Genomic DNA, 27,571 nt, shown 5'->3' with positions numbered 1-27,571 from the left:
CTATTTTTCTCCAAAAGCCATCAAGTGGGAGAGCACCACAGAGTTATAATCAACTCTACAAATTGCAGTCGTATTTCTTGGCTTGTTGGCTTTGTCTTTGGAAAGATCTTTTATAACTGATCTATGATAAAGCATCTCAAATGAAATAATCCAATCTTCTTTTGGAGTTGGACCTTTGAAAGGACACTCATCCCACCCATTTCTTATGAAAGTCACTGATCAGACACAGTTTAAACAGTTCTGCTTTTAAATATATATTAAATCACTCAAAAACTGTTTTAAAATGTGCACTACTATATTTCATTTAATTTTCAGAACAAAACGTACCAGCACTAACAGACTGGACATATGGCATTTTCACAATCCCACGTGCAGATGGGATTGTTGCTGTTTGCATGTTATCGCTGGGCATTCATGTCATATTTGAGTAAACATTAAAAATACAAGTGAAATAAGCAAGTGTTTAATTTTTAAATGGTCAGCCAAGCAACGCCAACACCAACTTCTTTTATTCTAGCTGGTTGGAGGATGTTTGTTTGCCTCTCACTTGTGAAAGACCAGCCATAAGGCAAGCATCTTAGCTGCCTGTACAGTAAGTGGAGCTTATAAATAGCAGGTGGTGTTCGGTGCCAGAGACCCAACTCCTGAATATTAGATTCACACTTTGGTGGGGGAGACTCAGTATGGCACCTTGACAAATCTCAAGTGGGCACAGCTTCAATCATTGTTCGCCGCTAAGCAACATGGAAGAGAAAGTGAAAACAAAAACAAAAATTAATCACGAAGCAAAGGCATCTCTCAGTAACCGAACTCAATATGCGACATTTAGTTGCACACACATCCTGACTCTACTAATTAACAGTAACATAATATTTGCGATAATTTTTCATCTACCTGATTTCATTTGAATATCACGCCTTCTATTTTTCCAAGCTCACATGAGAATAGTTAAAGTCATCATGGCAGCTTCCAGCCATCACCAAGTTCCAGGTTCTCAAGGTTCCAGCTGCTGCCGAGTGACATTCAGTCCTTAGCTGTCTAACTCTCATTTGGATAAACAAGTTAGCAAGCCCACAGATGATGCAAGCTTTCGCATACAATCTAATTTCCTTCAAATTTAATAAACTAATCATCAAATTGGAAGCAAAGTGTCAAGATCGTACAAAGAATATTGGATGTTAAATGAGAGCTGTAAATGATATCGAGATCCAATGAAAAGGATTAAAAGCAGAATGTCAGATTTTCATATTTGGCCGTCGTGCATGAGTAATCCGAACTGTTGAGCCAATTAGCCACAAAGTCAGGTGACTCATAGATGCAACATATTAAATTAAAAAGCTGAAAGGACAGACACAGAGGCTGTTAAAGACTTTGGTTCGATGAGAGACAGACTGAAAGTTGACCTAATGATGTCAATAAGACACAACTGAAGGAGGAGCCAAACTCCAAAATCACAATGCTTCCATAAAATATTACATTTTGACAAACTTAACCATTTTAATGATAAAGGAGTCAGACTTGTGCTTTAGGTTGCTAAAGGTGAACACTAACATATATATTAACCAGCAATAGACAGACATTAGAGAGAGCAACACGTGGGAGTTCTGAATTACAATGAAACGTGTCAAAAGGCACACAGCAGATGAAAAACACTCGGCCGGTAGGCAAAACTAGCAAACGATGCTCGTATCTTTTTTTTAAAACCTGGGAAACAACAAATGGTTACTAACTACCAACAGTGGAAAAAAAAAATCTATTCCACAGCGTGAACAGAGTTTGCCATCTCCTTACCGTCATAGCCGGCTTCTAACAAACCAAACTGCTCCAGCACCTTCACAAACAGGACCACAACTACCAGCACAGCAATCATTTCCAGTCCCTCCAAGTTCATAGTCAACATGTCGGACGGGTCACAGGATGCCCATTGCCGAAGACGTAAAGCTCAGCGTCCAGCACCGTCTGCAGGCCATTTAACTCCACTTAAGAGCCCTGCATTTCTGGCTCCGATGAGAGACCAGCACAAGTCAGAGAGGTGGGGAGTGGAGGGAGGGGGAGAATAAGTGTGAAGAAGAGAAAGGAAGGACGGGGGGGAGATAGAGTGGCAGGGAAAAAGAGGAGGGGGCGTGCAGAGAGAATGGAAAAAGAGGCATGGAGGGAATTTACAGTATACTAGCCTAAAATAAAGATTCTTATCTGGATATTTTAGATTTGAAATGCACAAATACATCTCAACTATTTGATGGATTGCAAACATGTTGACATTCATGGTTCCCAGAAGATGAATTCTCGGGAAATCTGACATCATTATCAGCTCAAAATGCAATTCATCATCGCAGTCTCAACTTTAATTTGGTGCCAATTAGCAAATGCCAGAATGCAAAAGGGTTGCCCTCATTACTCTGTTAATTGATATGCAGCTATTACAGCTGTAAACTGTTGTTAAATAGACAAAACTTTAATAACTTTTTGAAATTATGCAAATTATTTCATCACGCTGCAAATGATGGGTAAATACTTCTAATAACTTCTCGTGTGGCTATTTATTTTCTCTGTCTGACAATCATAAACCATCCTGATGAGTGTTACTCTTGATTAGATCACAGAGGGCACTTGACCTCAGATGAAATTATTAATCGCTGTAGAAAATCCTTGTGATAATAAGAGGTCACATCATTTGTGAATTGCATGTTGTAGCACGTGCAAATTATAAATGGTTTTAGCTGGAAACACAGCTCATCGCTAACAGAGTTTTGTCTGAATAATAGAATAAAATCAGAGCACAATTGCTCGAGGAATTTTACTGACAAAGAGCACCTTGAAATCCACCCAAGTCAGTAATTAAAATTTTCAATATTCCCCACCTTTTCAATATTTACTCTGTTGAGGAAGTAATAACGTGTATGATTGAGACTCCATAAAAGTGGCTGCGGGAGGACTGATCAGTGTTAAATGTCAGCTCAAGAAATAACCCGTGTCTGTGACCTCAACAGCACCTTTACTTTAAATAAAGCGCAAAACCTTAAGGGAGAGATAACAAGGAAGAGGTCAGGGAGAAAGACAACACGGCAGAGAAGAAAGGACTCGGAGGTTCTGGGTGGAAATGTGCCTGCGGTCTGCTGCCGGTGGCTGCTGGAGACAAAGGAAAGATTTCATGTGGTGTCTGCCAGCAGTATTTTTCAATACACAGTATGAATGAATTTTAACAGGATCAGATAGTCTTTGTTCCATGGTGAACCCAGAAAATTGTTGAGTCCTTCACTAACTCACATCTTGTAGATACCAAATCAGACAAACTCCACAATTAATAGTGACCTGAACGTGTTTCAAAAGGGCCACATAAACTGACAACATCCAGCTGAGGAAAGCCGATGAAAAGAGCATGTGGTTTCTATCAGATTCTCAAGATTAGGCAAAAAGCTAAATCATTTTTTTTCCATGCAGAGCAGTGTCCACCACAGCCTGCTCCAAAAACACAGGAAGACTATCCTTCCAGAATACGTTTAAAATGCTTAATTAGAAAAATGTACAATGGAGTTTGTAATTAAAAGCCACTCCACAGATAAGGTCCCCTTGCACACCACCTCGGGGAAGGAACAGATCCCATGCTAATCTCCACAGCCTGTTGGCTCAAACGGAATTGTTTGTGCCGTTTTACCATGGAAACAACCTCTCTGCTGTGCATGCTTTTGGGCAGCTCATTTATCCCACTATCACTTACTTTCCTTTATTTGAGGCAGCTGAGCAAGAGCCAAATATAGCTCCCAAACCCTGAGAGACTCTGTGTGTGTGTGTGTGTGTGTGTGTGTGTGTGTGTGTGTGTGTGTGTGTGTGTGTGTGTGTGTGTGTGTGTGTGTGTGTGTGTGTGAGAGTGAGTGTGTGAGTGTCTGTGAGTGAGTGTGTGCGCAGAAGTGTGTATGTGTGTGCTGTCTGCAGACATGAGCAGGACCGCCATCTGTGTAGTGAGCTCCTGGAGAACAGAGGGTGTAAAGGTGAAAAGGTGCGACAGAAGGTGTGAGATGGAGCTAGACTGAGAGGAAAGGAACTTCCAGCTGTGTTTTAACATGAAATAACATGAGATTTGACTTTCCCCGAGACGTTTCTATTCAACACCGACACCGTGACCTAATCTCTAAGAGACGTTCTCCACTTTCCAACATCTGCCCTGCAATCACCTCAGAACTTTGCACAGGGTGCAATCAAGGCCTTCAGCTAATGGTGATGAAAATAATCGAGGTTTGTGCATGTCATCAGCGCAGGGTGTGCTGTATCAATCAGTGTATGATTGGTGATGAATGTAATTGCCAGTGCGGAGCATTGTGGTGCGTTGTTTGGAGCTGGTAGCGTGCACCGTGCTGTAGGTGGCGGAGAGCGTCTGCAGCTCCTGCAAACTGACAAAACTGCTACCAGAAAAATACACTGAGCTCTAACAGCATCACATGAACAGCGCATCACTCCAAATGAAAATAAGGTAATGAGTCATACCCCCCCCCCCCCCCCACCTGGGAATTGTGATAATTATGATAATGATTAGAATATCACACAAACAATATAAATGCGAACAGCTTATTATGTATTGATATTTGAAAACAAAACTGGGCTCCATTTTGTGCTGATTGTCCCGAGATGACATTCACATGACTTTTATAAGAATAAGAATTCGTACAGTGAGCAAAACCGATTAAATAACCCCGAAAAGGAATGAATCTATCTCAACACATTTAGTGCCCGATATATCAGGCAATAACGGGGCTCAATTGTTGTCCAAAAACTACATAAATGACTCATGAATGCGCTGGGTAACGTGTTCCTTCTTCAACACCATGACCATGGGCACTGCTGGTTTTTTTTTTTTTTCCCTTCTCAGTCTCTTTGACTCATCCTACTGCTGTAAATACTCACAAGAGAACGAAATGTGAATTTAATTACAGCAGAAAAAAAGTCTCCAACAAAAACACAATTTACTTCAGTTTGAGTAACATTTACTAAAAACTAAAGTATAGAGCTGATTTATCAAACCATGAACTTTTTTTTTAAAATGAAAATCAAATTCATCTGCCATTCATAAAGATATACATCTTCACTCGGAACAATTGTAGGACTGAAACTAAGACATGATAGGTAACAAAAAGTAGGCTATTGGGCTTGTGATTATGATTGGTTTTGTCTTTTTCGTTGAATTTGTTGACAACAATACCAAAATCAAATATTGCCAACCATACTCTTTCATATATTTGACTAATTAATGTACTCCAACCCCCCCCCAGATAATATTCTACCAGATACCCACACAGTACCCTTCCAATGTTGTATTCAACACGACGGACGAAGGGAAATCATTAACCAGTTGAAAATAGTTCTTTTCTTTACATAATTTGCTCCTCTGATTTTCAATTCGATTTCAATTGTCAGTGGAAGCAAGTTATAAAATGCAAATCATGTCCTATACCGATCTACAGCATGTTTAGCATCTGAAGATCCTATATTTAGGCTGATTTAAATCAAAGCGATTGCAGCTGTGATTAATGGACCTGCGGATAAAACGTCCTCTTAAAGTAAACACAATGGAAGGAAGACACTGTTTACTCACGTTAAATTAAGTTACAATTGAATTCCCATCTGTAGACAAACTAGTGCTGCAACGTGGCATTAAAACAAATTAATGTCTCCCATTTGTTGGAAGAAATTACACAGGACGACCCCGGTGGCCTGTAACCTTCAAACAATATGGTTAATTGCAAATTAATGTGATATGGATCGTGTTAAATTCACAGTAATAGATCGCAGTACAATGAGTTTGCTGTCAAATGTGTGCCGTGAGATTTTTTTGTTTGGTAAGACAACACAAGCTAATAAAAAAGTGGATCCTGCTACAGTCTGAGATTAACAATGAAATCTTAGTTAAAAAATAAGATTTAACTAAATAATCCAAGAAAAGCTTCCATGGAATTGATTTGTTAGGTGTTCAGCAGGATTTAATCACTTTTTGGATTTCCACAAATGACCAAACACAAGTCAACAGAAGATGAACTGTCTGTATGAGTTGTCACTTTCACAGCTTCAGAGGTTTTCACCAATGCCAAACTAACAGGCTTTGTTGTTCTGAATCATCAGAACTGAGCTTTTCTTGTCTGCAAGAAGCCGGTTTCTTTGGCTCTGCTGCCATCAAGTGGACAAAGCAAGAATCAACAAGGCAAAAGCCCTAATTATACTGTAAATACAATGAAATACGTTAAAATATCCTCCGCACAATTTCATTAAAAATGTACCTAAAAACCGACAGGATACTTTTTGTAACATTAGATATTAGATTTAATTCATGTACTATTCATAGTAATTGAGGACATTATCCTTGTCTTCATAATTAGCTGTATCATTTGCTATTCTGCAAACATATGGACATATTCCAAGACTGTATATGAGATTTGGAGTGAGTCTACCGCATCAACCATTTCAATCAATAAGAAAACCCTTATATATGGTTTGTCTCAGTTTATATTTGAAAAGTCTTTTTTTCAATTGTTTAAATTTTCACAAACATAATTCTGTATAGTCTGATTTAAGGAGTGGTTTATATATATATATATATATATATATATATATATATATATATATATATATATATATATATATAAGGATATTGTAACTGACTGATTTGGGTGTTTAAGATTTGGTTTCCCATTTTGATTTGTTGTCACAGACAGGAGGTTTGGATTACACTGCGAGTTGAATTTGATGCCTGTCTTTAATTAATTCAGTGCTGACTGTGTGAAGCAACTCACCCTTTTCTGCCAAATGATCTCATCTTCCCGTCACCAGGTGACTATTAGTTAACACCGAGCCTCAGTTCAACTAAATTAGACTGTACAATAAAGTTAGACTGTACAATAACTCACCTCTGGCAAAATACATCACATAACAATAATACTGTTGACTGTGTTTCTTGGTTGTTTGTATATAATATATATAGATATATACTGCACTGTATATACTGTATATACTGTGCATTTTATATTTTATATTTTTACTGCTATTTTACTGCTATTTTATTGCTTTTCTATTGTTCTATTATTATCTTATTGCTTCTGTATGCTGCTGTAGCGAAAAAAAATTCCCCTCGGGGATTAATAAAGTAACTACCTAACCTAACCTAACCTAAACCTAACCCTAAACCTAAAATGCTTTCTGTTTCTTGTGTCGCTTGGTTTTTGGGAAAACTATAATGCTGACCATACTTCTAACAATTAAACATTTTGGACTATGAATCTATGTACGACCATTGCCTTAGTACATTCTTACGAAATATTGTTCATATAAAATATCATATGGAAATTACATTGAACACAGTACAAAGTTTTACGGATCTAAACTGTCTGTGTTATGCCGAGGAATGAAGTGTTAATCGAACTGGCAACGCACCCGAGGTGACATAAGTACACGTGGTTGCCCTACAGGTGGCAGCATGCTCTGCTACGACCCACCGTTTTCCTGGAAACTTCACGCATCATGTGAAAAACAGATAGCATGCCACGGCCGCGAGACATTACATGAAAAGAAAATCAAGATGATCTGCAATCGCCACACAACCTGTACGAGGCACGTCGTCTGGACAATAAGTGCTTTGTCTCTTTTTTTTTTGCGTGGTTTCCAGAAAAAAAACACACAAAAAAAAAAACAGACCGGGAAAAGATCTGTAATCAAATGTGTACTATATAATCATAGCAGAAACCCAGTGTAGGCTGTAATTATGTTAAATCAATAATTTAACGAGTGAAGGGAGGTGTTTTTCTCTCTCTCTCTATCTCTCCGTCTGTCTTGTGTCTGTGATTCTTCCTCTGACCGAGGGGGAAAACAAAAATCCAGGACTGCTTTTTGGTTCCAAATCTTCACTCAGTCATGATTACTGATGGCCATTATCAGAGAAACTCAAACTAGCAGACACGCTGGCAGCGTGGACACGGACGGACACACACACGCACACACACACACACACACACACACACACACACACACACACACACACGCACACACACACCCGCCATGCTGGCAGTGTGTCCCAGGCCTGAACCACTTCACTGCCCGTGCGCAGCAAAGCTCACTTTTCTGCACCTGCGGAGCTTCTCTGAGCAGGATGCTGGTCATTAATCCAATTCTAAGTGAACCCTCTTAATCCTGGTCACCGTGCCCTGTGGGAACAGAGTGATTCATTTCAGCCAACACACTGCTGCACTGAGTGCCGTGCCATGGTTGGAAATCCAAACAAGATCACAGCCCAAAGCCAACTGATGTGGCTTTGCGTTTCAATTTAAATGCTAATTTAGAGAACAGAGAAACCGACGCAGTATAATGACACAGTGACTTTGAAAAGGACTCGGATTACATGCTGCTCATAGACTCCAAAGAGAAGCAGAAGTTGCATAGCTGACCCCTCCTCATTTCCTCATGTAACAATAGCCTTTTGTTACATATTACAGAATATGTGATGTCTTTTACATGCCGTGTGGCTCAATAAAAATCAATGATGTTTTCCAATTGTTGGAAGGAGAAACCAATTTCACTCAGATGTTTTCCCATCAGAGTCTATAGATTCATCAAGATCAGGATCATATTAGACAGTGGAAGACACTGGAGTCATTGCAGTTATTCATAAAGAGACAATTAAGCTCTGAACATCATGTATCCTACAATAATAACCACTGGGAAGTTACCACAGTCCGTAGGGGACTTCTCATTGGCTGGTAGTTAATACTGCGATATGGATCAATGGACTTGTACTTGCAGCGAGATGAGTGCCAAAGAACTATGTGAATACTAAAGGTTCTCTCAAATCTCTGTCGCACTGTGGCGTCCACTTCTGAAGATAAGTAGTTCAGTGAAGAGCGGTGCATGTGGCAGATGGCTGAGGAAAAAAAAAAGAGAGTTCAAAGTGATTCAGGCATACAGCCCATGTTTACAGTAATAATTACACCGAGCAAAAAAAAAATGTGCGCTCCCTTCCTCTTTTTGTACCACGAAGTAAAATAGCCGGACCTTATAGGACTTTGTTGTCTAATAGTGCGATGAATGCGTGTTTCAAAATTCTTTCAATGAGCCATGCTTTTAGGAGTACGGGAGAGTGCTTACTCGCATGAAAGGTTGCAGTTACACTTAAAATAAGTGCAAACCTGCGACCAAAATGTACAAGCATATGATTATGCAAATATTTGATCTCACAAACATTCCTCTTTAGTGTGCAGCAATAGTCTGCCAACACTTTGGGGCTTCACTTTTCCTTGGCTTTGCGTTTCAATATCAATATAATAATACTGGAGCAAAAAAAAAAAAATTAATTATGGGGGTAGAGACATTTTGAAAACCTACTTTGATTCAGTGTTCAAAATGCATAAAAAAAAAACAAGTTATTTTGTGCTTGTGACTAAATCTTTGTCAAGCAGTGTTGTTTGCTGTTTGTTTAAATAATATTCTTTGTGGCCATAATGCTCGGCAGAAGCTCAGAGATTGTGTCATGATCGTTGCGAGCTCCCGGGGTTTATGTTTCAACAGAAAATGCCTTGTTTTTCGTATGATCAGATTGGGCTGCGAGTGCACATGGCGATTTGGTGGCGAGGCTACCCCCAAAAATGACAGCTGCTCTCCCTGTGGTCAGCCAGAGTCTCCACTCAGTTCTGTAAACACCAGAAGGCCTGGAAGGAAAGGGGGCCAGCTCCAAGCAGCATACTGGACGTCTCCATTACCCCTCGTGTTCATGTCACACGGAATTAGCACAAGAAAACAAAGCTCAGCGTGCATCTTAACTCAGTTAAAATTATTATCATCCAAAAACAAAAAATGCTAACTAGTTCAGACAGTTGATCAAATTTCATTGCGGTCGCTGATGCTAATGTTTTACTGCGTTTCCATTGGAGCAGCTCGACATCTGAGTGCAGCTCGCTCGCTCGCTCCTCCACAAACTCTACGCGCAGCAACTCCCGGCAACACAAACAGGCAAAACATTTAAAACGACAGAAAACACAAGGCCAAACACGACTGAATAAAACCACGTCTGTGATCGCACTCGATGCGGGGGCCGGGGGAGGGGGGAGGGGGGCATGGGAGCTCGAGAGGGAGCTGTAGGCCAAAGTTTCTATGGGTGCTTACTGTTCCATCGTCTCTTGTCATGTAGATGAGCGCAGCTATGAAAACTAATGGAAAGCATTATAGTGGGTAGTGGAGTGGCACTAAGGTCTCTCAGACAGCGCATGTTTTATTATTCTGTCCTCACATAAAGAGCCTTACACGGTACGAATCAGTACGTGACACGACTTCAAAAAAAATAGTTACAATTTCAGAACAAACTGTTTTGCGATGGATTTAGGACAAAACAAATAAAGGGATATCTTCTTCAAGCGTTTTGTCGAGCAGACGACAAGGTGGTGCCAATATTTTAGGTTTTTTTTTTTGGTTTTGTTTTATGACCATAAATACAAAATTCTAAGATATTCACCTTACAATGACACAAATCAGAGAAGAGCTGCAAATAGTTATATTTGTCAACGAAAGCAAACGTTTGATAGTTACTTTAACTGTCGATTCAACTGCAGCTAAATAATACGTTAAACAACTGAATAAACACCTCCCTAAACATTGATCACAAGTGAGCATCCGTCAGAAGGACACCTGTCGACCTTCGCTACATGCCCATCATGTTCGTGGAGCTGTAAATAATAAACTTGGTTCAAAAAAAAAAAAGTATGAACATGGTGGATATCTTTTGGATAAGAGCTTTTTATTTAGCTTTTAAAAATCAAACGCGCAAGATCTGCTCTAACGTAAGATGGAATCATAAACATGCCAGGCTAACAAATGACAGCAGTGACATAACCAAGGCTTTCTTTAAAAGGCCCCCCTGTTTATGATAGTGAAGATGTCTCCATGCCTGGTTATGTTCTTGCGTTGGCCTCATCTCGCGCCACGCTGCAGTACAAACGTGTCCACGTCTTCTCTTAAATGTGGCGAGGACATTGACTTTTTGAGTGGAGCACGCAGCTTTTAATCTCCGCTTTTAGCAGGATGTCATGTGCTGTATGTAGCCATCAAGTGCACATTGAACATCCCTTTTACAGTGAAACCCTTAAAAAGAAGTCGAAGAAAGTGTTGTCCGCCAACTCATGAAACTAATGTTGTCCTAGTAGTTAGCTTGCTACAACTCATTTTAGGGAAGTTTATCGAGGTTACCCAGTTCAACCCTTACCCACAGTGGCTCATGTCATATGAAGCCAACATGAAGCTGGGCAGCATTCAGGCCATGGGAACATAAGAGCCCGGGAAAATAGGAACGACTCTGATTTTAGCTGGACAAATTGAACGTCGCCAGGATAAAGCCAGTTTTTAATCTGCCTCCATTTAAAACAATGAACCCCCTGTTTTAAAAAATTACTTTCAATTTTGAAGTGTAAATCTTAACAGGCAGAGTGACAGTAAGAATGCAAACCACCATCATCAACCACCAACTAACCGACGCTGGAAAAACGAATCGATTTCAAAATATATCTCCTCCATATTAGTTTGGATATCAGCTACACTTTAAATACGGTGTACATAAGCCCAACAATTAGGAACATCGCATGCACAAAGACTGTGTGTATCTGGATCCCGTGTTCTCCTTTCTAGGTCTCCATGAAATGTGCTTATAGTGCACATGACTGCCTGCTCTGTGATCTATTGCCCGAGCGAGTTACAAAGAGCCCCTCATTCATTTTGCTTTCAAGCTCTCCAACAATACCCGCATGAAATATGACTTACTGTACTTTACATGTCATCTGTTCTGTCTCTCTCCCACCACACCACTAAATATAACCTCTGACAGTTATTGTCCGCTGGCCACCCACTAAATATTTCATTGTTCTTTCAGAAAGACGGGGCTTTCTTGTCTTTTGTTACAGTGACAAGCAGTGACGAGTCGGTGCGGTATGCTGCACGTGTGCTGTCACTGGAAAATCAATATTGGGAAGAGCAAATGGAAAAAGTCAGGCAAGTTTGTGGAGTTCAGCCCGAAATGTTTCCCAAAACGTGGCCGATTTCAAGTCAATTTCATGGACTGCTGGTGTGGCAACATGAACCCAGATGGGATTAAAGAGAAAACAGAGGATTAATGGAGAACTTTCTGAATGCCCAAGTCCAAAACACACACACAGAGAATGATGCACAGGACTCGTAAATGCATTACAACTAATTATCTGGTTGAAATATAACAGAGTGAAATAAATCTTCTGTTTTTTTGGTTATCAGTTAACAGCTCAGATTAAAGATTAAATTGTCTCGTCTTGCCTACCTGTCCTCTTGCGTCTTTGTTTTGGCTGAACGGAGAAGATGACCATTAAAGCTCCCATGATGCCCTCCAGACTTTCTCGCCTAGTGATCTGGAAGTACTGCTAGATTTCACACACTTTCACTCCCACACTTGGGTGGCTTGAGAGTGAAAACGGGGGGGGGGAAGACCCACAAAGAGATGCTGGGATCCTCACATGAAAAATAAAGTCCCCGGTCCAAACTTGTCCTTTATATTCACCCTGGTTAGGTGGGCTGCATGTCGAGCAATAGGAGAGGAGTGGGAGTGAAACGTGCGTGCCTCTGTGGAGTTTTGAATTTTGACGCGCACACACTGCAGCCCTCTTTCTCTCGTTTTCACACTCTGAAGTGAGAGCCCGCTGGATAATCTCTGCTCTGCAACAGCTACTTCGTACCAGTTGAGCACCTAGATTGATTGAGCGCTCGGAAAGAAAGCCAGTAACACGCTGTGGAGTGTGGTACTGACGCTCTTTTCAACAGATCTCCTCTCGCGGGGAGGGACAAACTGGAGGAAGGCGAGAGAGCTCATGCTGGAGATAACATTTTTCCTTACTGGCTGATTTTTAACTACATCTCCTGCTGGGAACGGGAGGAGAAAATCACGCTGTGTCCATGGCACCGAGTCAGAAAGAGCCGACAACCAGTGGCTCGTTTACATATTTAAATGACGTACAAGCAATCACCTGCGAGTGTCTCTTCTGCCTGGTAATGATGACAAGTCATTTTATAAACAGATTAATGGCACACCAGGAACACTGCTGTGGTAATAGCAACAGCATTTGATCCATCCACTGCAATGGAAAAAAAAGCCTTCAAATCACTGGATGATAACTGAAATGAAATCACTCCTATTTATTTCACAACAGGCTTTCTGCGAAGGTCTTAAATTATATCTTAGTTGAACTAAAACCAATTAAATCTGATTTACAACATCAATGCCGACAATCTTGTGAGTAGCGTACAGAAATCAAGAGAACCCTCCAAAAATTCAACGACACTATATTTATGTAAGAAAGAATAGGTTCTGATGGGAGTACTGATTCAGTATTCATAACCGCAGTCAAAAATCTCCTGCTTCCATAAGAAACTTATTTCCCATGCCTTTCTACACTGCATGATTGCCTCTTCAGAGCTCATCCTGCAGCCGCTTATTCAGTGGACTCCAGCTGACTTTGAGGTTCTTCAGGATTACAGGGAAGGTCTACAGGTCAGAATCACGTTGAAGCCCACATCTCTGCTATTCTCATGCTTTTGCTGAGAAAACTACCACAGAGACGCTCGCCTGACGTGACACAACAAAAGAGGAAAATACAAAGACAAATGCTTCCGCTCCCCATGCCACCCACGCGCAATTCATTTCATGAACTGCGATGCCAGTCCAACTGAGAAACGGAAAAGCCAACCACTGCAATCAAGTACCAATTTGCACCTACTCCATTAACCTGCTTCCTGGCGGCTGCGTGTTCTTTGTCGCTCCGAGGCCTCCTGCAGCTGTCAGAATGAAGGTAAGGTAACACTGAAATGACAAAGTTTACCAGCATCAGTGAACTGACTCTGACTGTGGGTGCAGGCTCGCCAAACTGTAGATCTATATGTAAGCTTTAGAAAAAGAAACACACACTCACACAAAGAGGTGGCCGCAGCCTTTCTGAAGGTCAAGGAACTTTAAATTACCAATGTGCTCCCTATTTCTTTTGTAATTAGGTTCCTGTAAAGGAGTCTGACCAACCACGGGTGCAATTACTTCAGCATGACACCTGCATTATAATACTACCCTTAACCTTGAAAATAGCCCTTACTATGGCAAAACAACATTAGGGAGCAACCGTTTCTATTGAACATTTATTAGCAATTGATTCAAACTATACTACTTTTTAACTGTTCAAGCATACGCCATGTACTTTATGCTATTTGGACACCAATGTCTCTTTTATTGATGTAATTTTGAGCAGGTTAACTGTTATTGCCTTCATTTAGGCTGATAAAACATGAACCTTTCATCCACCTGATCAGATAAACACAGCACTCACTAAATGCTTATTAGTCTTTTCTTTGGGTTTTAATAATGACCAATATGGGGACTTTTCTGTCATTTCTCGACAAACAAAACATGCCATTGAACAAAATTTGAATATGTTATAATTGCAAACATTCACCACAGAGGTATTACTTGCAGATGCAGTTTTTTTTTATAGTTATAAAAGTGTCTATAAGTGCAGATGTTTTAAGAAAACTGAGCTCAGAAGATGTGGTCCTCAATGATGCTGTAGTTTAAAGAGCTACTGATTAAAAATCAGTGCCAACGTTATGTTGTCCACATGTCCCATTACCTTGTTCGACAGCTAAATATTGTGAGTGTAAGAATCAGCAGAACAACATAGTAAACAGTAAATGTTTATATCCAAGCATGTGTATCTACATATGTTTACGGAGGCTCGAAATCACGGTTGAATTGATTTTGACTAAACCTAAGTGGCACTCTGAGAAAGGGTCAAAAGCACAGTCACTTGATAGGAACCCTTCAGCTGGAGCCCCAGTTTGAAGATCAGGTCAAATCAGCTGAGCGTGGCTTTTCAAAGGGTCTTCTAATTATGTCGGAGCCGTAATGACGCTTCATTAAATTAGACACTCCAGAGAATAGGACGGAATAATCAAAATGTCTCTGGGGTAAATCCTCTCCGCACACACACGGAGGCTTACTCCACACCACTTGAGGAAAACAATCTAAAAACAATCTGATTAACTGTACGGGTTTGGAGAAAGAAATTGCAAAGGCGGCACAAGTGCTTGATACTTGAAATAAAGTCACACAGAGATCATTAATAACATTTAGGTCTGATCATTTCAAGGACACAACACGTCATGTAAACATCGCATTACTTGGAAAAGTAAATACTTGTATATCTCAAGTGTGTAGGAGCTCTGCCGCCCACAGACCAGCTATAACTTCACATGTCGGTCCATTATCTGAAGTGCTGGGCTTCATGCCTATTTTTCTTCCAGCCCACAATACCCTTTCTTGCCCCTGTTTTTTTTTTCTTTTTTCCTGCTGATCAATCTGATGTCATAGACAGCACTTCATTAAAAGAGATTCTGTTCATCTGGAGGTGTTTGTGACTCAGACAGACTGGGGAGCTATATGCAGGTGGTTCCCCCCCACTGTCGTTTGAACTAACAACATGCAAAGGCAAACGGAAATGTAGTTGAGCCATAGCCGCAGGAAGCTTGTGAACAGCGGTGGAATCATGATGAGAGCGATGAATCAGACAAGTGGATGTGCACACAGGGAGCTCCAGGTGAAGACCAAAACGGAAGGTTTGTGTAAGACATAACAACGGTTATTCTTTTGAACTTGAGTGAATTTCACCTTTAAAACCTAAAAAAAAGTTCACAGCTCTTCTGCTTTCATAATGCCTTTGTTGACTTTCTTACCGGTAGGATAAACTGTGGACAACAACACGATGCTGGGAAACAAACGCCCCTGTATGCAACTGTGAAGCAGAAGTGTACGGGCTCACTGCGAGAACAACAATTTGTAGAGTGGCAGTTCCACGTGCATCAGCTTGTCTATCGGCATCCCAGTCAGCTTTTAAGGCAGTCACTGCGATTCTGTGAACTGTACGATGTGCTCACTCCCACTACATGTTTTAATCTAACCTGCGTGGCGGAAACCAGCAACTTCTCTGCTCACAATGTACGAGTCACGCATAAAATAAGCATGAAACCAATGCAGTCTTTGTTCAGTGACAGTTACATTAAAGTTTATTCAAACAAAATGACCATGTGCTCAAAGAGAGAAAGGCAGCATTACTTTGCGCAAGTTTAAAGTGGAAATGGCACTGCTGATGTATGTTTGAATGTTGCACTCCTCTTCATGGACATTTTGTGTTTGGTTGATTCAAATCCTTTGTTATTGACAGTATGCAGTATTTCCAGTGCATCAACTGTCACAGTCAAACTTATGACCGATCAAACACATTTAGAAAATAATCAACAAGAAATATTAATTTATGCATATTGGTTGTTTTCTCTAGCTGTACTGAAAACATCACAAACCACTGACTTTATAGGTGATTAATTAGGATCATGTGAATTCTAAAGTAGCTGAGGATGATGTGGCACAAGAAAATTGAGACTCATTTCTGCACTTGAATCTGTCAACAAAATTATAATTCAAATTTATGAAGCAAAGATGTCAAATATTTGCTGGTTCCAACTTCTCAAGCACAATGTTTGTGTGGTGGAAAGTTGAAGGCTGATTCTTAGGAAAATCCCTCGTGGCTCTCCATTGCTTGTTTATCTAACTAAACTGATCAGAGTTTATAGTGTTTATTCTATGTTGAATCGAAACACATTTCTGGCTCATCCTGTATAACAATGTGCTTATGAGGGTTTTTCCTATTTGTGAGATTTCTATTAGCTGTACGGAGTATAGAAAGGAAAAAAAACCCTCAAAAACGCACTTATTTTAAAAAGATATATTTAATATGGAAAATATATCCATAGTTTTTCTATGTTGTTGTTGGCTTAATGTAAACCTTGCATTTGTTTTTCACATGGCTGAGTTACTTCACAGGCATCCTTAATTTCATCTCTAAAAGAGCAGTATTCATGTTGTCCACTACGTGGCAGCAAAAGAGTATAAGTACATGCATCGTTGTTATCCTTTGCAAGAGTGACAAAGTATGCACATTTCTCTAAGCAATGCTGACTTCCATGTTAATCTCACAGACAGGACAAACATAAAAAAGGATTTTTCACAGTATTTTACAGCTCAAGTGCTGCAAGCTTCTTTTACTACACAAAGACATACGTTACTTTCTTTCCTAATTATTCATCAGTGCTATTGACACATGCAAACAAGAGAGCCGACATCTAATCAATGAAACGAATGGATGTGCCCGTTCTTGTACAGCCCTCTCCACTGGATGCAAAAAAAACATTGATATAAAGCTGTTTTCAAAATTGTGGCCAACTTTTTTTTTTTCAACAAGACAAAATACAGCTTTTCATTTCATTATCTCGCATCACTGTGGATCAATTTGAAGCCTTGTATGCAAGATAAATAAAAGAAAGTTATTTGTTAAGAAATAAAAGTCCACTTCCATACTTTGTACAGTAGAGGGCACAATTGATCTTGAAAAAGAAAAGTAGCACACAAACAGCCCTCTGACTGTCCACATACATATCTGGGAGAGGTATCTTCGTTTGTGCTATTTACTTTACAACAATGCCATGTTATCGAGCTGAAAGCATGCGTGCTGTGATTGCAGTTCTCCTATCTAAACAGTATTCAGATCAAAAAAACTCGGGCCATTAAACAACCACACAGTACATGCATCATAGACTTTATAACAAAGATTAGGGGCTCTTGACAAAAAAAAGAGCAATGTAAATAACAGAGAGCAGACATCCTTCTTTCTTTTCCATGACGTAACACACGGTCTGTCCAGAGTACACTGTATATGTCAGAGCTCGTTCTTATACAAACTATGTCTCTTTTTCCAATATACATTCGAATTCTCTGTCGGCTTTGGGTTAGAAACTAAATGTAAAATAAACCCACAGCAAGCAGCGATGATCCAGTCTGTTTGATGGCAGCTGAGAGTTTGAGTAAGGAGAGAACACGCCGAGCAGCAGTCAGAGCTTTACGGCCACATTTCCCCAAAAATATTTCAGAAATACAAGCAAAGCAGCAGCGTTTGAAGAGGAAATTAAATTTAAAGAGGACAGGAGAATGGTAGACCTTTCAGTGATTAACGCAAGACAAAATGTGAATTTTAACTCCGAATATAAGAAAAGGAAATCGTAAGTAACAATACAGGAAATGGATTGTCTGCTACAGTACATTGGTATAACAGAAAAATGGCTTATTTTGTGTTGAATATTTTTTTGTTAATATTAAGGCTGGATGTGCAGAGAAGCAGTAACAGATCATAGCACGACCTCTAAAAAGAGACTGTCCAAACCAGTAAAGCAGCAGTTGACAGAGGTAAACCCAGCACCCTCATTTTAGACAGAATCTGCCTGCTGTTTGTAATTAGGGATCAATTAAAATGCTCTATGGAGGTTGTCATGAGGCTTATTTTCAAAGCACAGCAGATTATGCACATGCAATCTTAACAGTACAGTTAATGTCATACATGAGGGACGGCTTGGACACACAGCAACAGAAGCCACGACTGTGCTACAGTAAAAAATGCCTGTTAGAATATGCACACTCAGCACTTTATCTTTCCTGCAAGGCAATGAAAGCATCAACTACACCTTCATCTGCAAAGCGATCCCACTATCGTCCTGAGACTGGTCGAAGCATAATGTGAGGCTGCAGTGACACCGGGCTGCACTACCTGCCCAGATGGTCTGAATCAGTGGGCACCGGGCCTCACGGTGCGCACCGCATCCAACTGCCATCAATCATACACAAATATGGTGCAGGGAAAAGGTTACATCGCTTCAGATGGCACAAAAAAACCAACAAAAAAAGCCTGACGGAGCCGAGCACGGCAGCTCAGCCGCTCCAACGTTTAGTGAACCTCGGTGAATACACTATTTGTTTGGCACCGTCTTCGCCAACAAAATATCTCTGTCCATTGAGGTAGCACAGTTGTTTGGGGATTTCTAGAATAGATCATTAGGAAGCGTTGGCAAGCTGTTTGCATTTATTAACTTTTTTCCCTCTTTTTTTTCTTTCCCCTTTTCTCCAAGTGCTTACTGTAAACAGAGAAGAAGAGCATGACTCAGCACTACCTTTAATGACGCATTCAAGTACAGAACTTTCCTCAAGGAGTAATAAAAGCAGAGTAGTCGGCCAGAGTCATAACTTTAATCAAGCTGTCCTGCTGCAACCAGCAAACCGAGTATTACAGAGAAACTGTTCAAAACAAAAGCCTTGTCTTTACCGCAGTCTGACTGCAGGTTTCAAACAACACATCCCGCACCAGTGGTTATATGGAGCTGTCCAACATGGATGCCAGCCAAGCAGTTACAGTTGGGCGTGAGGCTCAGCGGCACCCGCTCAAGTCGATCCGTCATTAGCGCAGCCCCACCTGCTGCCTTTGTGCACCCTGTAGGCCACATTCTTTTATTACCTGCTGACATGTAGCTGCTGTCCGTGTGACACCGAGCCCACGGTTACACATCAGTGTTCATCGAGCCGTGTATGACATGGAAAAGTGTCCAAAACAAATTACAACAGAGCTGCAACAGCGGCGCTTTTCTATGCAGTCCATTTACAAATGTATCAGGTCAAGCCAAAACTTATCCGGACTAAAACTCTCCCTCAGCGGCAACAAATGACAAATCTGCACAGATGGCTGCAAGGACACCAGATTCCGTGTTTTTACTTTCTCTAAGCGATGCGCTTCATCACCTCTTAACGCAGCGGATATTGCATTACAGCAGCGTAATGAGCAGTGTTCACGCTGAATCATAGCTCTTCACACCGGATTCATCTCCAAATAAAAAACTATGAAACTCATGCGAGGATCAACCCAATACAATCTGCCGTGGTACATGCGGTGCCACTGGTACTCAGGGGCCCACATATTGCTAAATAAGCGATTCAGATGCGAGATGAAAGCACAATTTAATGCTCCTTTGGAATCGGTGAGGTCCTAAACCCCAACAGCAATAACCATCACGCCACTTGATTTTAGCAATATTGTATACTGTACATTATCATCCGAAACACTATCTGTGCCAATTGAGTTCTGCTTGAGGTCGCAGGGGAGCAGATGAGTCTACGGCATGAGAAACTACACGGAGCTCTAAAGCATAGTATTAAATATGCACAGTTTAATCAGCTCACTCTGTTTCAGTCACATAACTGAGAGGGCAGGGATTTATACAGGATGTAAAAACACGAGTGCAGCACGGCATTGAGGCTTTAAAACGGCAAGCATGAAATCCATCTTTTTTTTCTCTGATTGAAAACGCATTATGGTATCATGGCATTATGCAAAGCAACTGGTGGGAAACTTTTACATTCAAGACTAATTCTGGTTTATAACGACTGGCATCTTGATTTTAGTAACTGATCTGCTCACGTCACAACATGACTCCAGAAAGTTAAAAGTGCACTCCATCAAGTTTACACATCATGACTGGTTTACTTGTCATACTGAGCACAATTCAGCCTGTATGAACAGTTGTATTATGTCCTCTGTGGATCCACAATGGTGGTTTCACAAGTTTCCTGAGGGAAGTAACACCAAATTGCCCCATTACCCCCTTTGAAGTGACACTATTTAACTTTTGCCTTAAGTGACAATTGTGACGACTGACTCAGTGATGTGAGCAGCACAGTAATATTCACCTAAAATTTGCTACCATTAGCCACCAAAATCTACTATAAAGACCAAGTAAGACTAGGAATCAAACCCCTGAGTGAACTGAAATAATTAAAGATGTGTTTTAATGTTAAAAATTCCAACTAATCAAAGAAAAGAGCACATTTTAGACCTTGTTTCTTTATAATATGTCATGTATGAGCTGGACCTGTGTGGGTTTGTCTGCCTGTTCTTCATTACCTCATCATTTAAAGGGAAGTTCATGAAGTCAGCTGAGAGGTGCAGCTGCGTATCCTTGGATGAACAACCTTGAACATCCATCGGCTTTGCCGGGGTCACAAACAGTGCCATGCAACACACATTCATCAACTGGCTCTAAAATCTATTAGGCTGGCTCTGATGACAGCTCATCACCAACAATGACAGGTGAAACACTGACCGTGTCAATGATGCCAACACTGCTGGTGCCCGACAAGCACACGCTCTCTGTTAATAAACCAGAGAGCGGAGGGGAAACCCTTTTCTGCGGGTAAAAGTCGAGACATGTTGTGAGCCTTCTTCCCACAGGGACCTGTAGCCCGCAACCAAATGCTATTCGTGCCAGCAGCTACGGTAACACTCGCGTATCATCTATACTCTCTTATGTTTCCTACACGGAGGCCATATTGCATGTCAGAGCTGAGAAATTGCAGCATGAGTTTCATCATGTAATGCCAGCATCTAGTTCACTTTCACAGGCTCAGAAAAAAGCGATGATGATGTTTGGTGGAAACAGTCGATTGACTCTTTTTATCAGTCTTATCTGATAGACTGTAGACAGGCAAGTGATTGTGAATGTGAATAGCAGCAGTGCAAAATGAGATTAGAGGAGCACTGCTTGGAAAAAATGTTTGCACTATCTAATTTAAAAGCTGAAGTCAAGCCAACAGCTTTTGGTCATTAATCCTTGCGGATTGAGAGGGGATGTTAGAGTGGGTCTTTGTTTCATGCCTCTCCAAATCACTAAAGTTTGCTTCCATTAAAATACTTTCATTCTAACTGTGGAATCGGCTTTTCTCTGCATCTTTGATCTGAAACTAGAAGCCAATCAATATGTACAATCTACTAGACCGTCTGAAACCAACCTCACACACAATGTTCACTTTACTAAGGCGTGCACTTTCAAGCAGGGGCCCATGACGAGAGTATATTTCTGTTTGCTGGATGACTGTACCACCAAAATGTCCAGCTTCATGAGTTCCTAATGCCTTAATGATCTGTTGTTACTGCAGTAACGTGCCGACTCTGCAACAACAGAGAGAAGGGCTGAACAGTCAGTGTCTTCTGAGTGGATGCTCCAGCTCAGGGCATATCCTCTCAGTCGAATTCAGTTGCACACGCTTCACACCAACAATGGGGAACAAGGCTGTGATCAATGCTGTTGGTGTCTCTGAACTTGCTGAGGCGGTTGCTTCTCTACCAAATACACTGTCTCACCAGTGATGAAGTTATGTTTAAGGCCGAGTATGTCCTGAAAAACAGTACGTGGCGAGGTGCGATACCCAGCTGCAGTGATGTTCCCTTCATTTGAATCATATTTACATGCTGTAAGAGGAAGAATTATTGTATATGTAATTATAATATAATATATAATAATATATATGTTGAATATTTTAATTTGACAGAACAGTAGAGCCATACAAACATGGAATCTTGAATATTTTACTCGGTATCAAAATGAGAAGTTGAAACCAGTTGAAGAACAATGTATGATTAGGAATAAATTCCTTTTTTTTTTTTCATCTCTTGTTTCGTGGAAAAATAAAAAGGGACAGCTCGAAGTTAAGATGTCATAAGTGTAGAGGATAAAATGTAGAGAAAAGGACGCATAACTTTTCAGGCAATGATCAAAGTACTTTTCCTTCTGCTTTATTTATTTACAACACTACATAAACACTTATGGTGTGAAAGATGATACAGTAGGTAAACCACTTATGTGAGGGTTATACAAGCATTTACGCTGTATATCTTTGAGGGCACCGATCTATGAATTAATCACACAGCAATCCTCTGCTGTGTAACTGCTGGTGTGCACACAGTTTCTCTCATCTGCAACTGACCTCTACATTTCCTGTCCACCTCAAAGTCGAGATAACTCCTTCTAACCTTTAAATCCACCTCCATAATACCACAGCCGCTGACCTTTCACCCCACCGACGCCATTTCCAGAAGCAGCTCGTCTGTGGTGCACCCGACAGAACTAGGTTGAGTTCCCGCTCATAAAAATGACATGAAGTTAAGTTGACTGGCAGAAATGTTCGCTTGAATTATGCATTGCATGATAAATACTGACCTCCGGGGGGGAACTGCTTCCCGAGACGTTTCAGTTCAATGTAAGGTGAACAGAAAACACGGAGCTCTTCCCTCGGGGATTCTGATAGATGGTACACAAATCAAATGGATCAGTTCGGCGGACGCCGTTGTGCCATATTGAGGCCAGCAGCTGCGGCTCTGAATGTAATGTTATGAGTTAGGCCTGTCTTGTGTCAAGTGATGCAGTCACAGCTCATTGATAATCCATATGCAGATGTGAGGGAGCATGTGCTTAGGCCACTTATAGAAATTACAAGAAATGCCAATACGTGTGAGTCAACCATGGATAGGGCAGGCCTGCTGAGCACAGGACCAGGAGTCACATTGCCCCTCAGATAGAATCTTGATTTGAAATCAATGATGTTTAGAAAGTCACAAAGCTCAGTGGAAAGTACTATTATTTTTTATATATTTTTTTTTATATCGAATATCTTCCATCCAAATCCAGTCTAGTATTTGTTTTTATTTTTTCCTTCACAGTTGCAGCCATCTCGAGCTACAGTGATATTTCCTTGAAATACAAAAAGAGATTTCTGTTTCTGCTCGATATCACAGAGAGAGAAAGACAACAAAGAGACGCAGAAAAACTACAAAGAGATGTAAAGAGACAAAAAAAAAGTGACGACAAGTGACGCAGACGTTTTGCGTCTCTTTGAATCTTGATGTGTTGCTCCTGCGTTTGGGACCCTTTTTAAAAGTATCAGCTCAGGAGCACATTGTCCAATAATTAATTCATGGCGTCAGCTTCGCCTTTCTCTCCCTGTCAAACTCCCTTTCGCTGATACTTGTCAGGCTGATGCAGTCATGTGGTCTGCCTATTATTATTAATGCAACACACACACACACACACTTCGGGCTATCCTTTAGTGTACTGTCCTTCACATTCACTGTGCGCCTCCTCTGCTTCCACCCACCAACCGTATATGACAAACATTGCAAGTGAATACATTCCAGCATTTCTGCACTCACTTGAGTGCTCAGCAGCAGGTTTTTCAAGGTTTCAGCTTTAACTCAGAACACAGTGTTGTTTGGAAACCAGCCAGCTTCTCTGCAATAATGCAGCTAACTTCAATTACGCCGTTTGCCTGGCTCAGTTATTGGAACCCACACTGCATGTTTACAAGTGCAGTTTTAATGTGACGCCACCTGAAACTGCAGCCAGCACTGTTTACCATGCATTCGTCACAGTGGTGCAAACGAACACTACTCAAGTGTTAATACATCCATTTTCAGGGCACAGTACAATTTAGTTCGGGGAATTTCCAGATGACAGAGTGGAACCCTTTCAAATACGCACACACTGACGTCGAAGAACACCCTCTCGCACACATATACACATCGATCCAAGGTGAGTTTTCCACTCAGGTTTGTCTGCGCTCTGGGGAAGAGAGAAATGGTGGAATGGGGCACTTTTAATGCAGTTAGGGGCCGCTGCACCGTGTCATCCATCTAGTGAAGGACACACATCAGTCTATGAGCCCTTACTGCGGCCTAAACTCACAGCCCATCATCTTCTCAGCTCTCAAGGAATGACCAGAGGCAGAGGAACCAAGCAGGGTTTACACAGGAAGAAAGTGCCCGTCTGAGTTCAGAAGAGCAGGAATAAGGACGGGACTGAGGGACAGCGGTGTCAGTGGTCCTGATACCGGTCGAATTAAACTGTTTGGAGAGAGCGTAGCAGCTCGGCATAATCCAAATTAAAGCGGCAACTGATTTCATCATCCAGTGGTCTGTTAATCCGTTTTTCAATTAATCTATTAATCGTCTAGTCCGTTAATATCAAACAATACTAACATGTGTACTTCACAATCTTCCAGAGCCCTTCCAAAAAAAGAGTTTAATATGGCTTGTTTTGTCAGAAGAAATTAAAGCTATGTTTAATTACAATGAAATTGACAATAAAACAGCAGCAAATCTGTACTATCTGAAAAGCTATCAGCAACAATATTTTGGTATTTTTTTTTGATATATACAGTACATAAAAAAAAAATTTAAAAAAAATCACCAAATGCATCAGATAGACTGCAAACATAAGTCTGAGGGGAAAATGGCTAAGTATTACACTGACTTTAATCACCACACTTTGCGTACTTTGATGAGCTGAAGTGCATACATTTGCACAACTTTGTTCACTACCCCTGATAAACCATCATCGTGTGAAACTGTCCTGTTCGCTTCCAGGATTCATTATTTTGAGATGGTTGTGCCGAGTTTCGTCAGGAATTCGTGTATTTACATAAGCGGACAGGTTTACAACCAAGATAAAGTGTCTCCTCATATTTCATCCCTAAACCACAGCCCCACCTTTCTGGTGTGGGGTGTCAGGGAGAAACACACACACCTGGAGTGACACCGAGTTTACAGACATTTGCTGGCAGCAAAGTTTGACAGCACTTCAACAGCAAATTAAATTGTCACAAGTTTGATCATGTTCTTCTCGTATATTACAGCCATACGCAGACAGTCCTTTAACCAGGGGAATCACTGTTTTGGCAGGTGTCTGAATCGCTGAAGTATCCTTGAGGCAATAACTGAATCCCTACCAGCATTAGTGACGCCGTGCAATAATCCTGACATCCACAAAACAACACAGCAACTCCCGTTCTGAACAGACGTCAGTGTTTCATGATCACTCGCTGCCTTTGCTAAAAAAAAAAAAAAAAAAAAAAAAAAAAAAAGGGTTAACGTCTGGATCAAACAGTGCAGGCTCGGCAGGCATCATAAAATCCCATTACATGGTCAAGCTGTGGCGTCACAGAGCTGCTCTGGATCTGAGCTCGGGGTCAATAGACAATCAATTAAATTAATTTCCCCATCTTCATAGCTCGGCAACAGAAATTGACCAAATTCACGAGAACATCTGAACAGATATAACTTGATTTGTCTGGCAGGCAGTTTAGCTTGATTGAATGATTTTCATCTTATGGAACAACATGCACCGATTATGCGAGAGTACAACTTTTTAGTTGGGATGTTTTAAAGTCTTAACGAACATTGTGAGCAAACATAAAGAAATATACACACAGATTTCTAGCTGGATAGAAACAGTTTATACAGTAAGCGTCTGTGGGTGCAGCTCTGCCTGTGGCTGAACAACTATGCAAGACGATTCATAAAGCAAATGCAAAACTTAGTTAGAATTTATAAGAAGGGTGCATGAAATTAGATCATCATTTCTCACAGCATTCAATCAACTACTGAAAATAAATTGAGATTACTTTAATCTTTTAAAGTATTCAGCTTTTTTCGTTTTAGTTTATTTACGTTTAGCGGTAAAACAAAACAAAAAAAGCCCAATTGGCTGACGTTTTCCTCATTTAAACCCAATTTACACCCACATTTGAGGGCACAGTTTTGGGTTTCTCTAGAAGAGAATCAGCTTTAACAGTTGAGTTTCAACAGAGCCAGCCTTTTCCCTTAATAAACATGGATTTACACCAAATTCCCACCTCTAAAAAGATCCTTCATAGCAAGAGCTGCTTTAACGCCTGCAGGATTGTAAACCTTTAAGCTCAGTCTTTTTATTCTTGCCCTCAGACATGACTTTCTCATCAATTATTCACATTCTATCGTTTGCTAGAAGTGGGGAATTGAATTTAAAACCAATAAAATCCTGGTTCTAACACAAATCATCAGAGATGTGCAACAGAAGGTGGAAAAAGGTGAGGGCCAAGTTTCCCTTATGTAAGTAATAAGTCTGTTTATATAAAACAACAGATAGAAAAGATGGGCAACTTGTGAAAAAATTATGAGAACACAACTGTGTTGATAGTTAATCTAAATCCTGAGTGTTTTGCATGCAGAAGATGGTGTACAAGGCTCAGGGTTAGATGAGAGGAGGCATGCCGAGGTCATGAATAAGAAATCAACAGAGGCATTCTCACTGATCCCATATAGAATAAATCTAACAACGCAAGTACAGTATGGGCTCAACTTAACAGCAGGGTGAGGAAACTAAAGCGTCTTGTCCACACTCGGCATCAGCTCTACTCCACTCTATTGGTACCAGGTACTTCAATGCAGCCTCATTACTTCGTCCAGTGAATTTGAAAAGTTTGGTCCCTGTAGTAGCTTGGCTAGTTAACAGTGGGTCAGGATGCCCTGAGTTGTGCACACAGTAACGCAGGGATTGTGACGAATCTCTCTGACCAATCAGTAGTCTGCAGTGTTTTCACATCACCTTTTAGTATCGGTGTCAGCTCTCTTGCAACCTTGATGGAGGTGATACTAAAAATAGTACCAGGTACCATTCACAACTTTTGGAAAACCCCCAAAAAATGCGAGTACAGTAAAGTTAATATAATGTGATGACAGATATGACCTGACTGACTGTTTGAATGCATCACTTTTAAACACCTTTGAACTAAATGTCGTAGAACGTACTGTATCCATTGCATCTTTTTCTTGGGCTGATGATGGCAGACAGATGCAACCCACACATGCACAAGTCCCCTAGAAATGTACAAGTATTTTTTTTTTTTTGCACTGCTCTGTGAAAGCAGAGTCTGCAGCAGCCCACTCTTAATCCCAGAGAAAGGCACTCTAAAGTCTGTAGTGACCGCCAGCGAGGGAAGAAAAGTCCTGACAGTTTTGGGTTGGGAATA

The 27,571-nt window shown here is 40.7% G+C and overlaps 1 protein-coding gene across 6 annotated transcripts in view; it reads right to left on the bottom strand.

The window, feature by feature from the left end:
* The window catches only part of kcnip4a (potassium voltage-gated channel interacting protein 4a), a 130,311-nt gene that overhangs the window by 45,275 nt on the left and 57,465 nt on the right, over positions 1-27,571 (bottom strand). The window contains exon 1 of one of the 6 annotated variants that reach the window (XM_069170230.1): positions 12,308-12,751. The exons of 4 other annotated variants lie outside the window; for them this stretch is intronic. In XM_069170230.1, coding sequence (XP_069026331.1) covers positions 12,308-12,365 — 58 coding nt within the window. In that variant the 5' untranslated portion in view covers positions 12,366-12,751. Of the gene's footprint in view, positions 1-1,791; positions 1,907-12,307; positions 12,752-27,571 lie in introns of those variants that run through there. One more of the 6 variants, XM_069170226.1, reaches the window with a different exon arrangement.

The sequence above is a fragment of the Embiotoca jacksoni genome, unplaced genomic scaffold (assembly GCF_022577435.1).
Source record: "Embiotoca jacksoni isolate LCO1_2020_lvr unplaced genomic scaffold, fEmbJac1.0.p SCAF_49, whole genome shotgun sequence".
Classification (NCBI taxonomy): domain Eukaryota; kingdom Metazoa; phylum Chordata; class Actinopteri; family Embiotocidae; genus Embiotoca; species Embiotoca jacksoni.
Note: the sequence above shows the minus strand (reverse complement) of the source record. Positions and strands in the feature narration are given on the sequence as shown.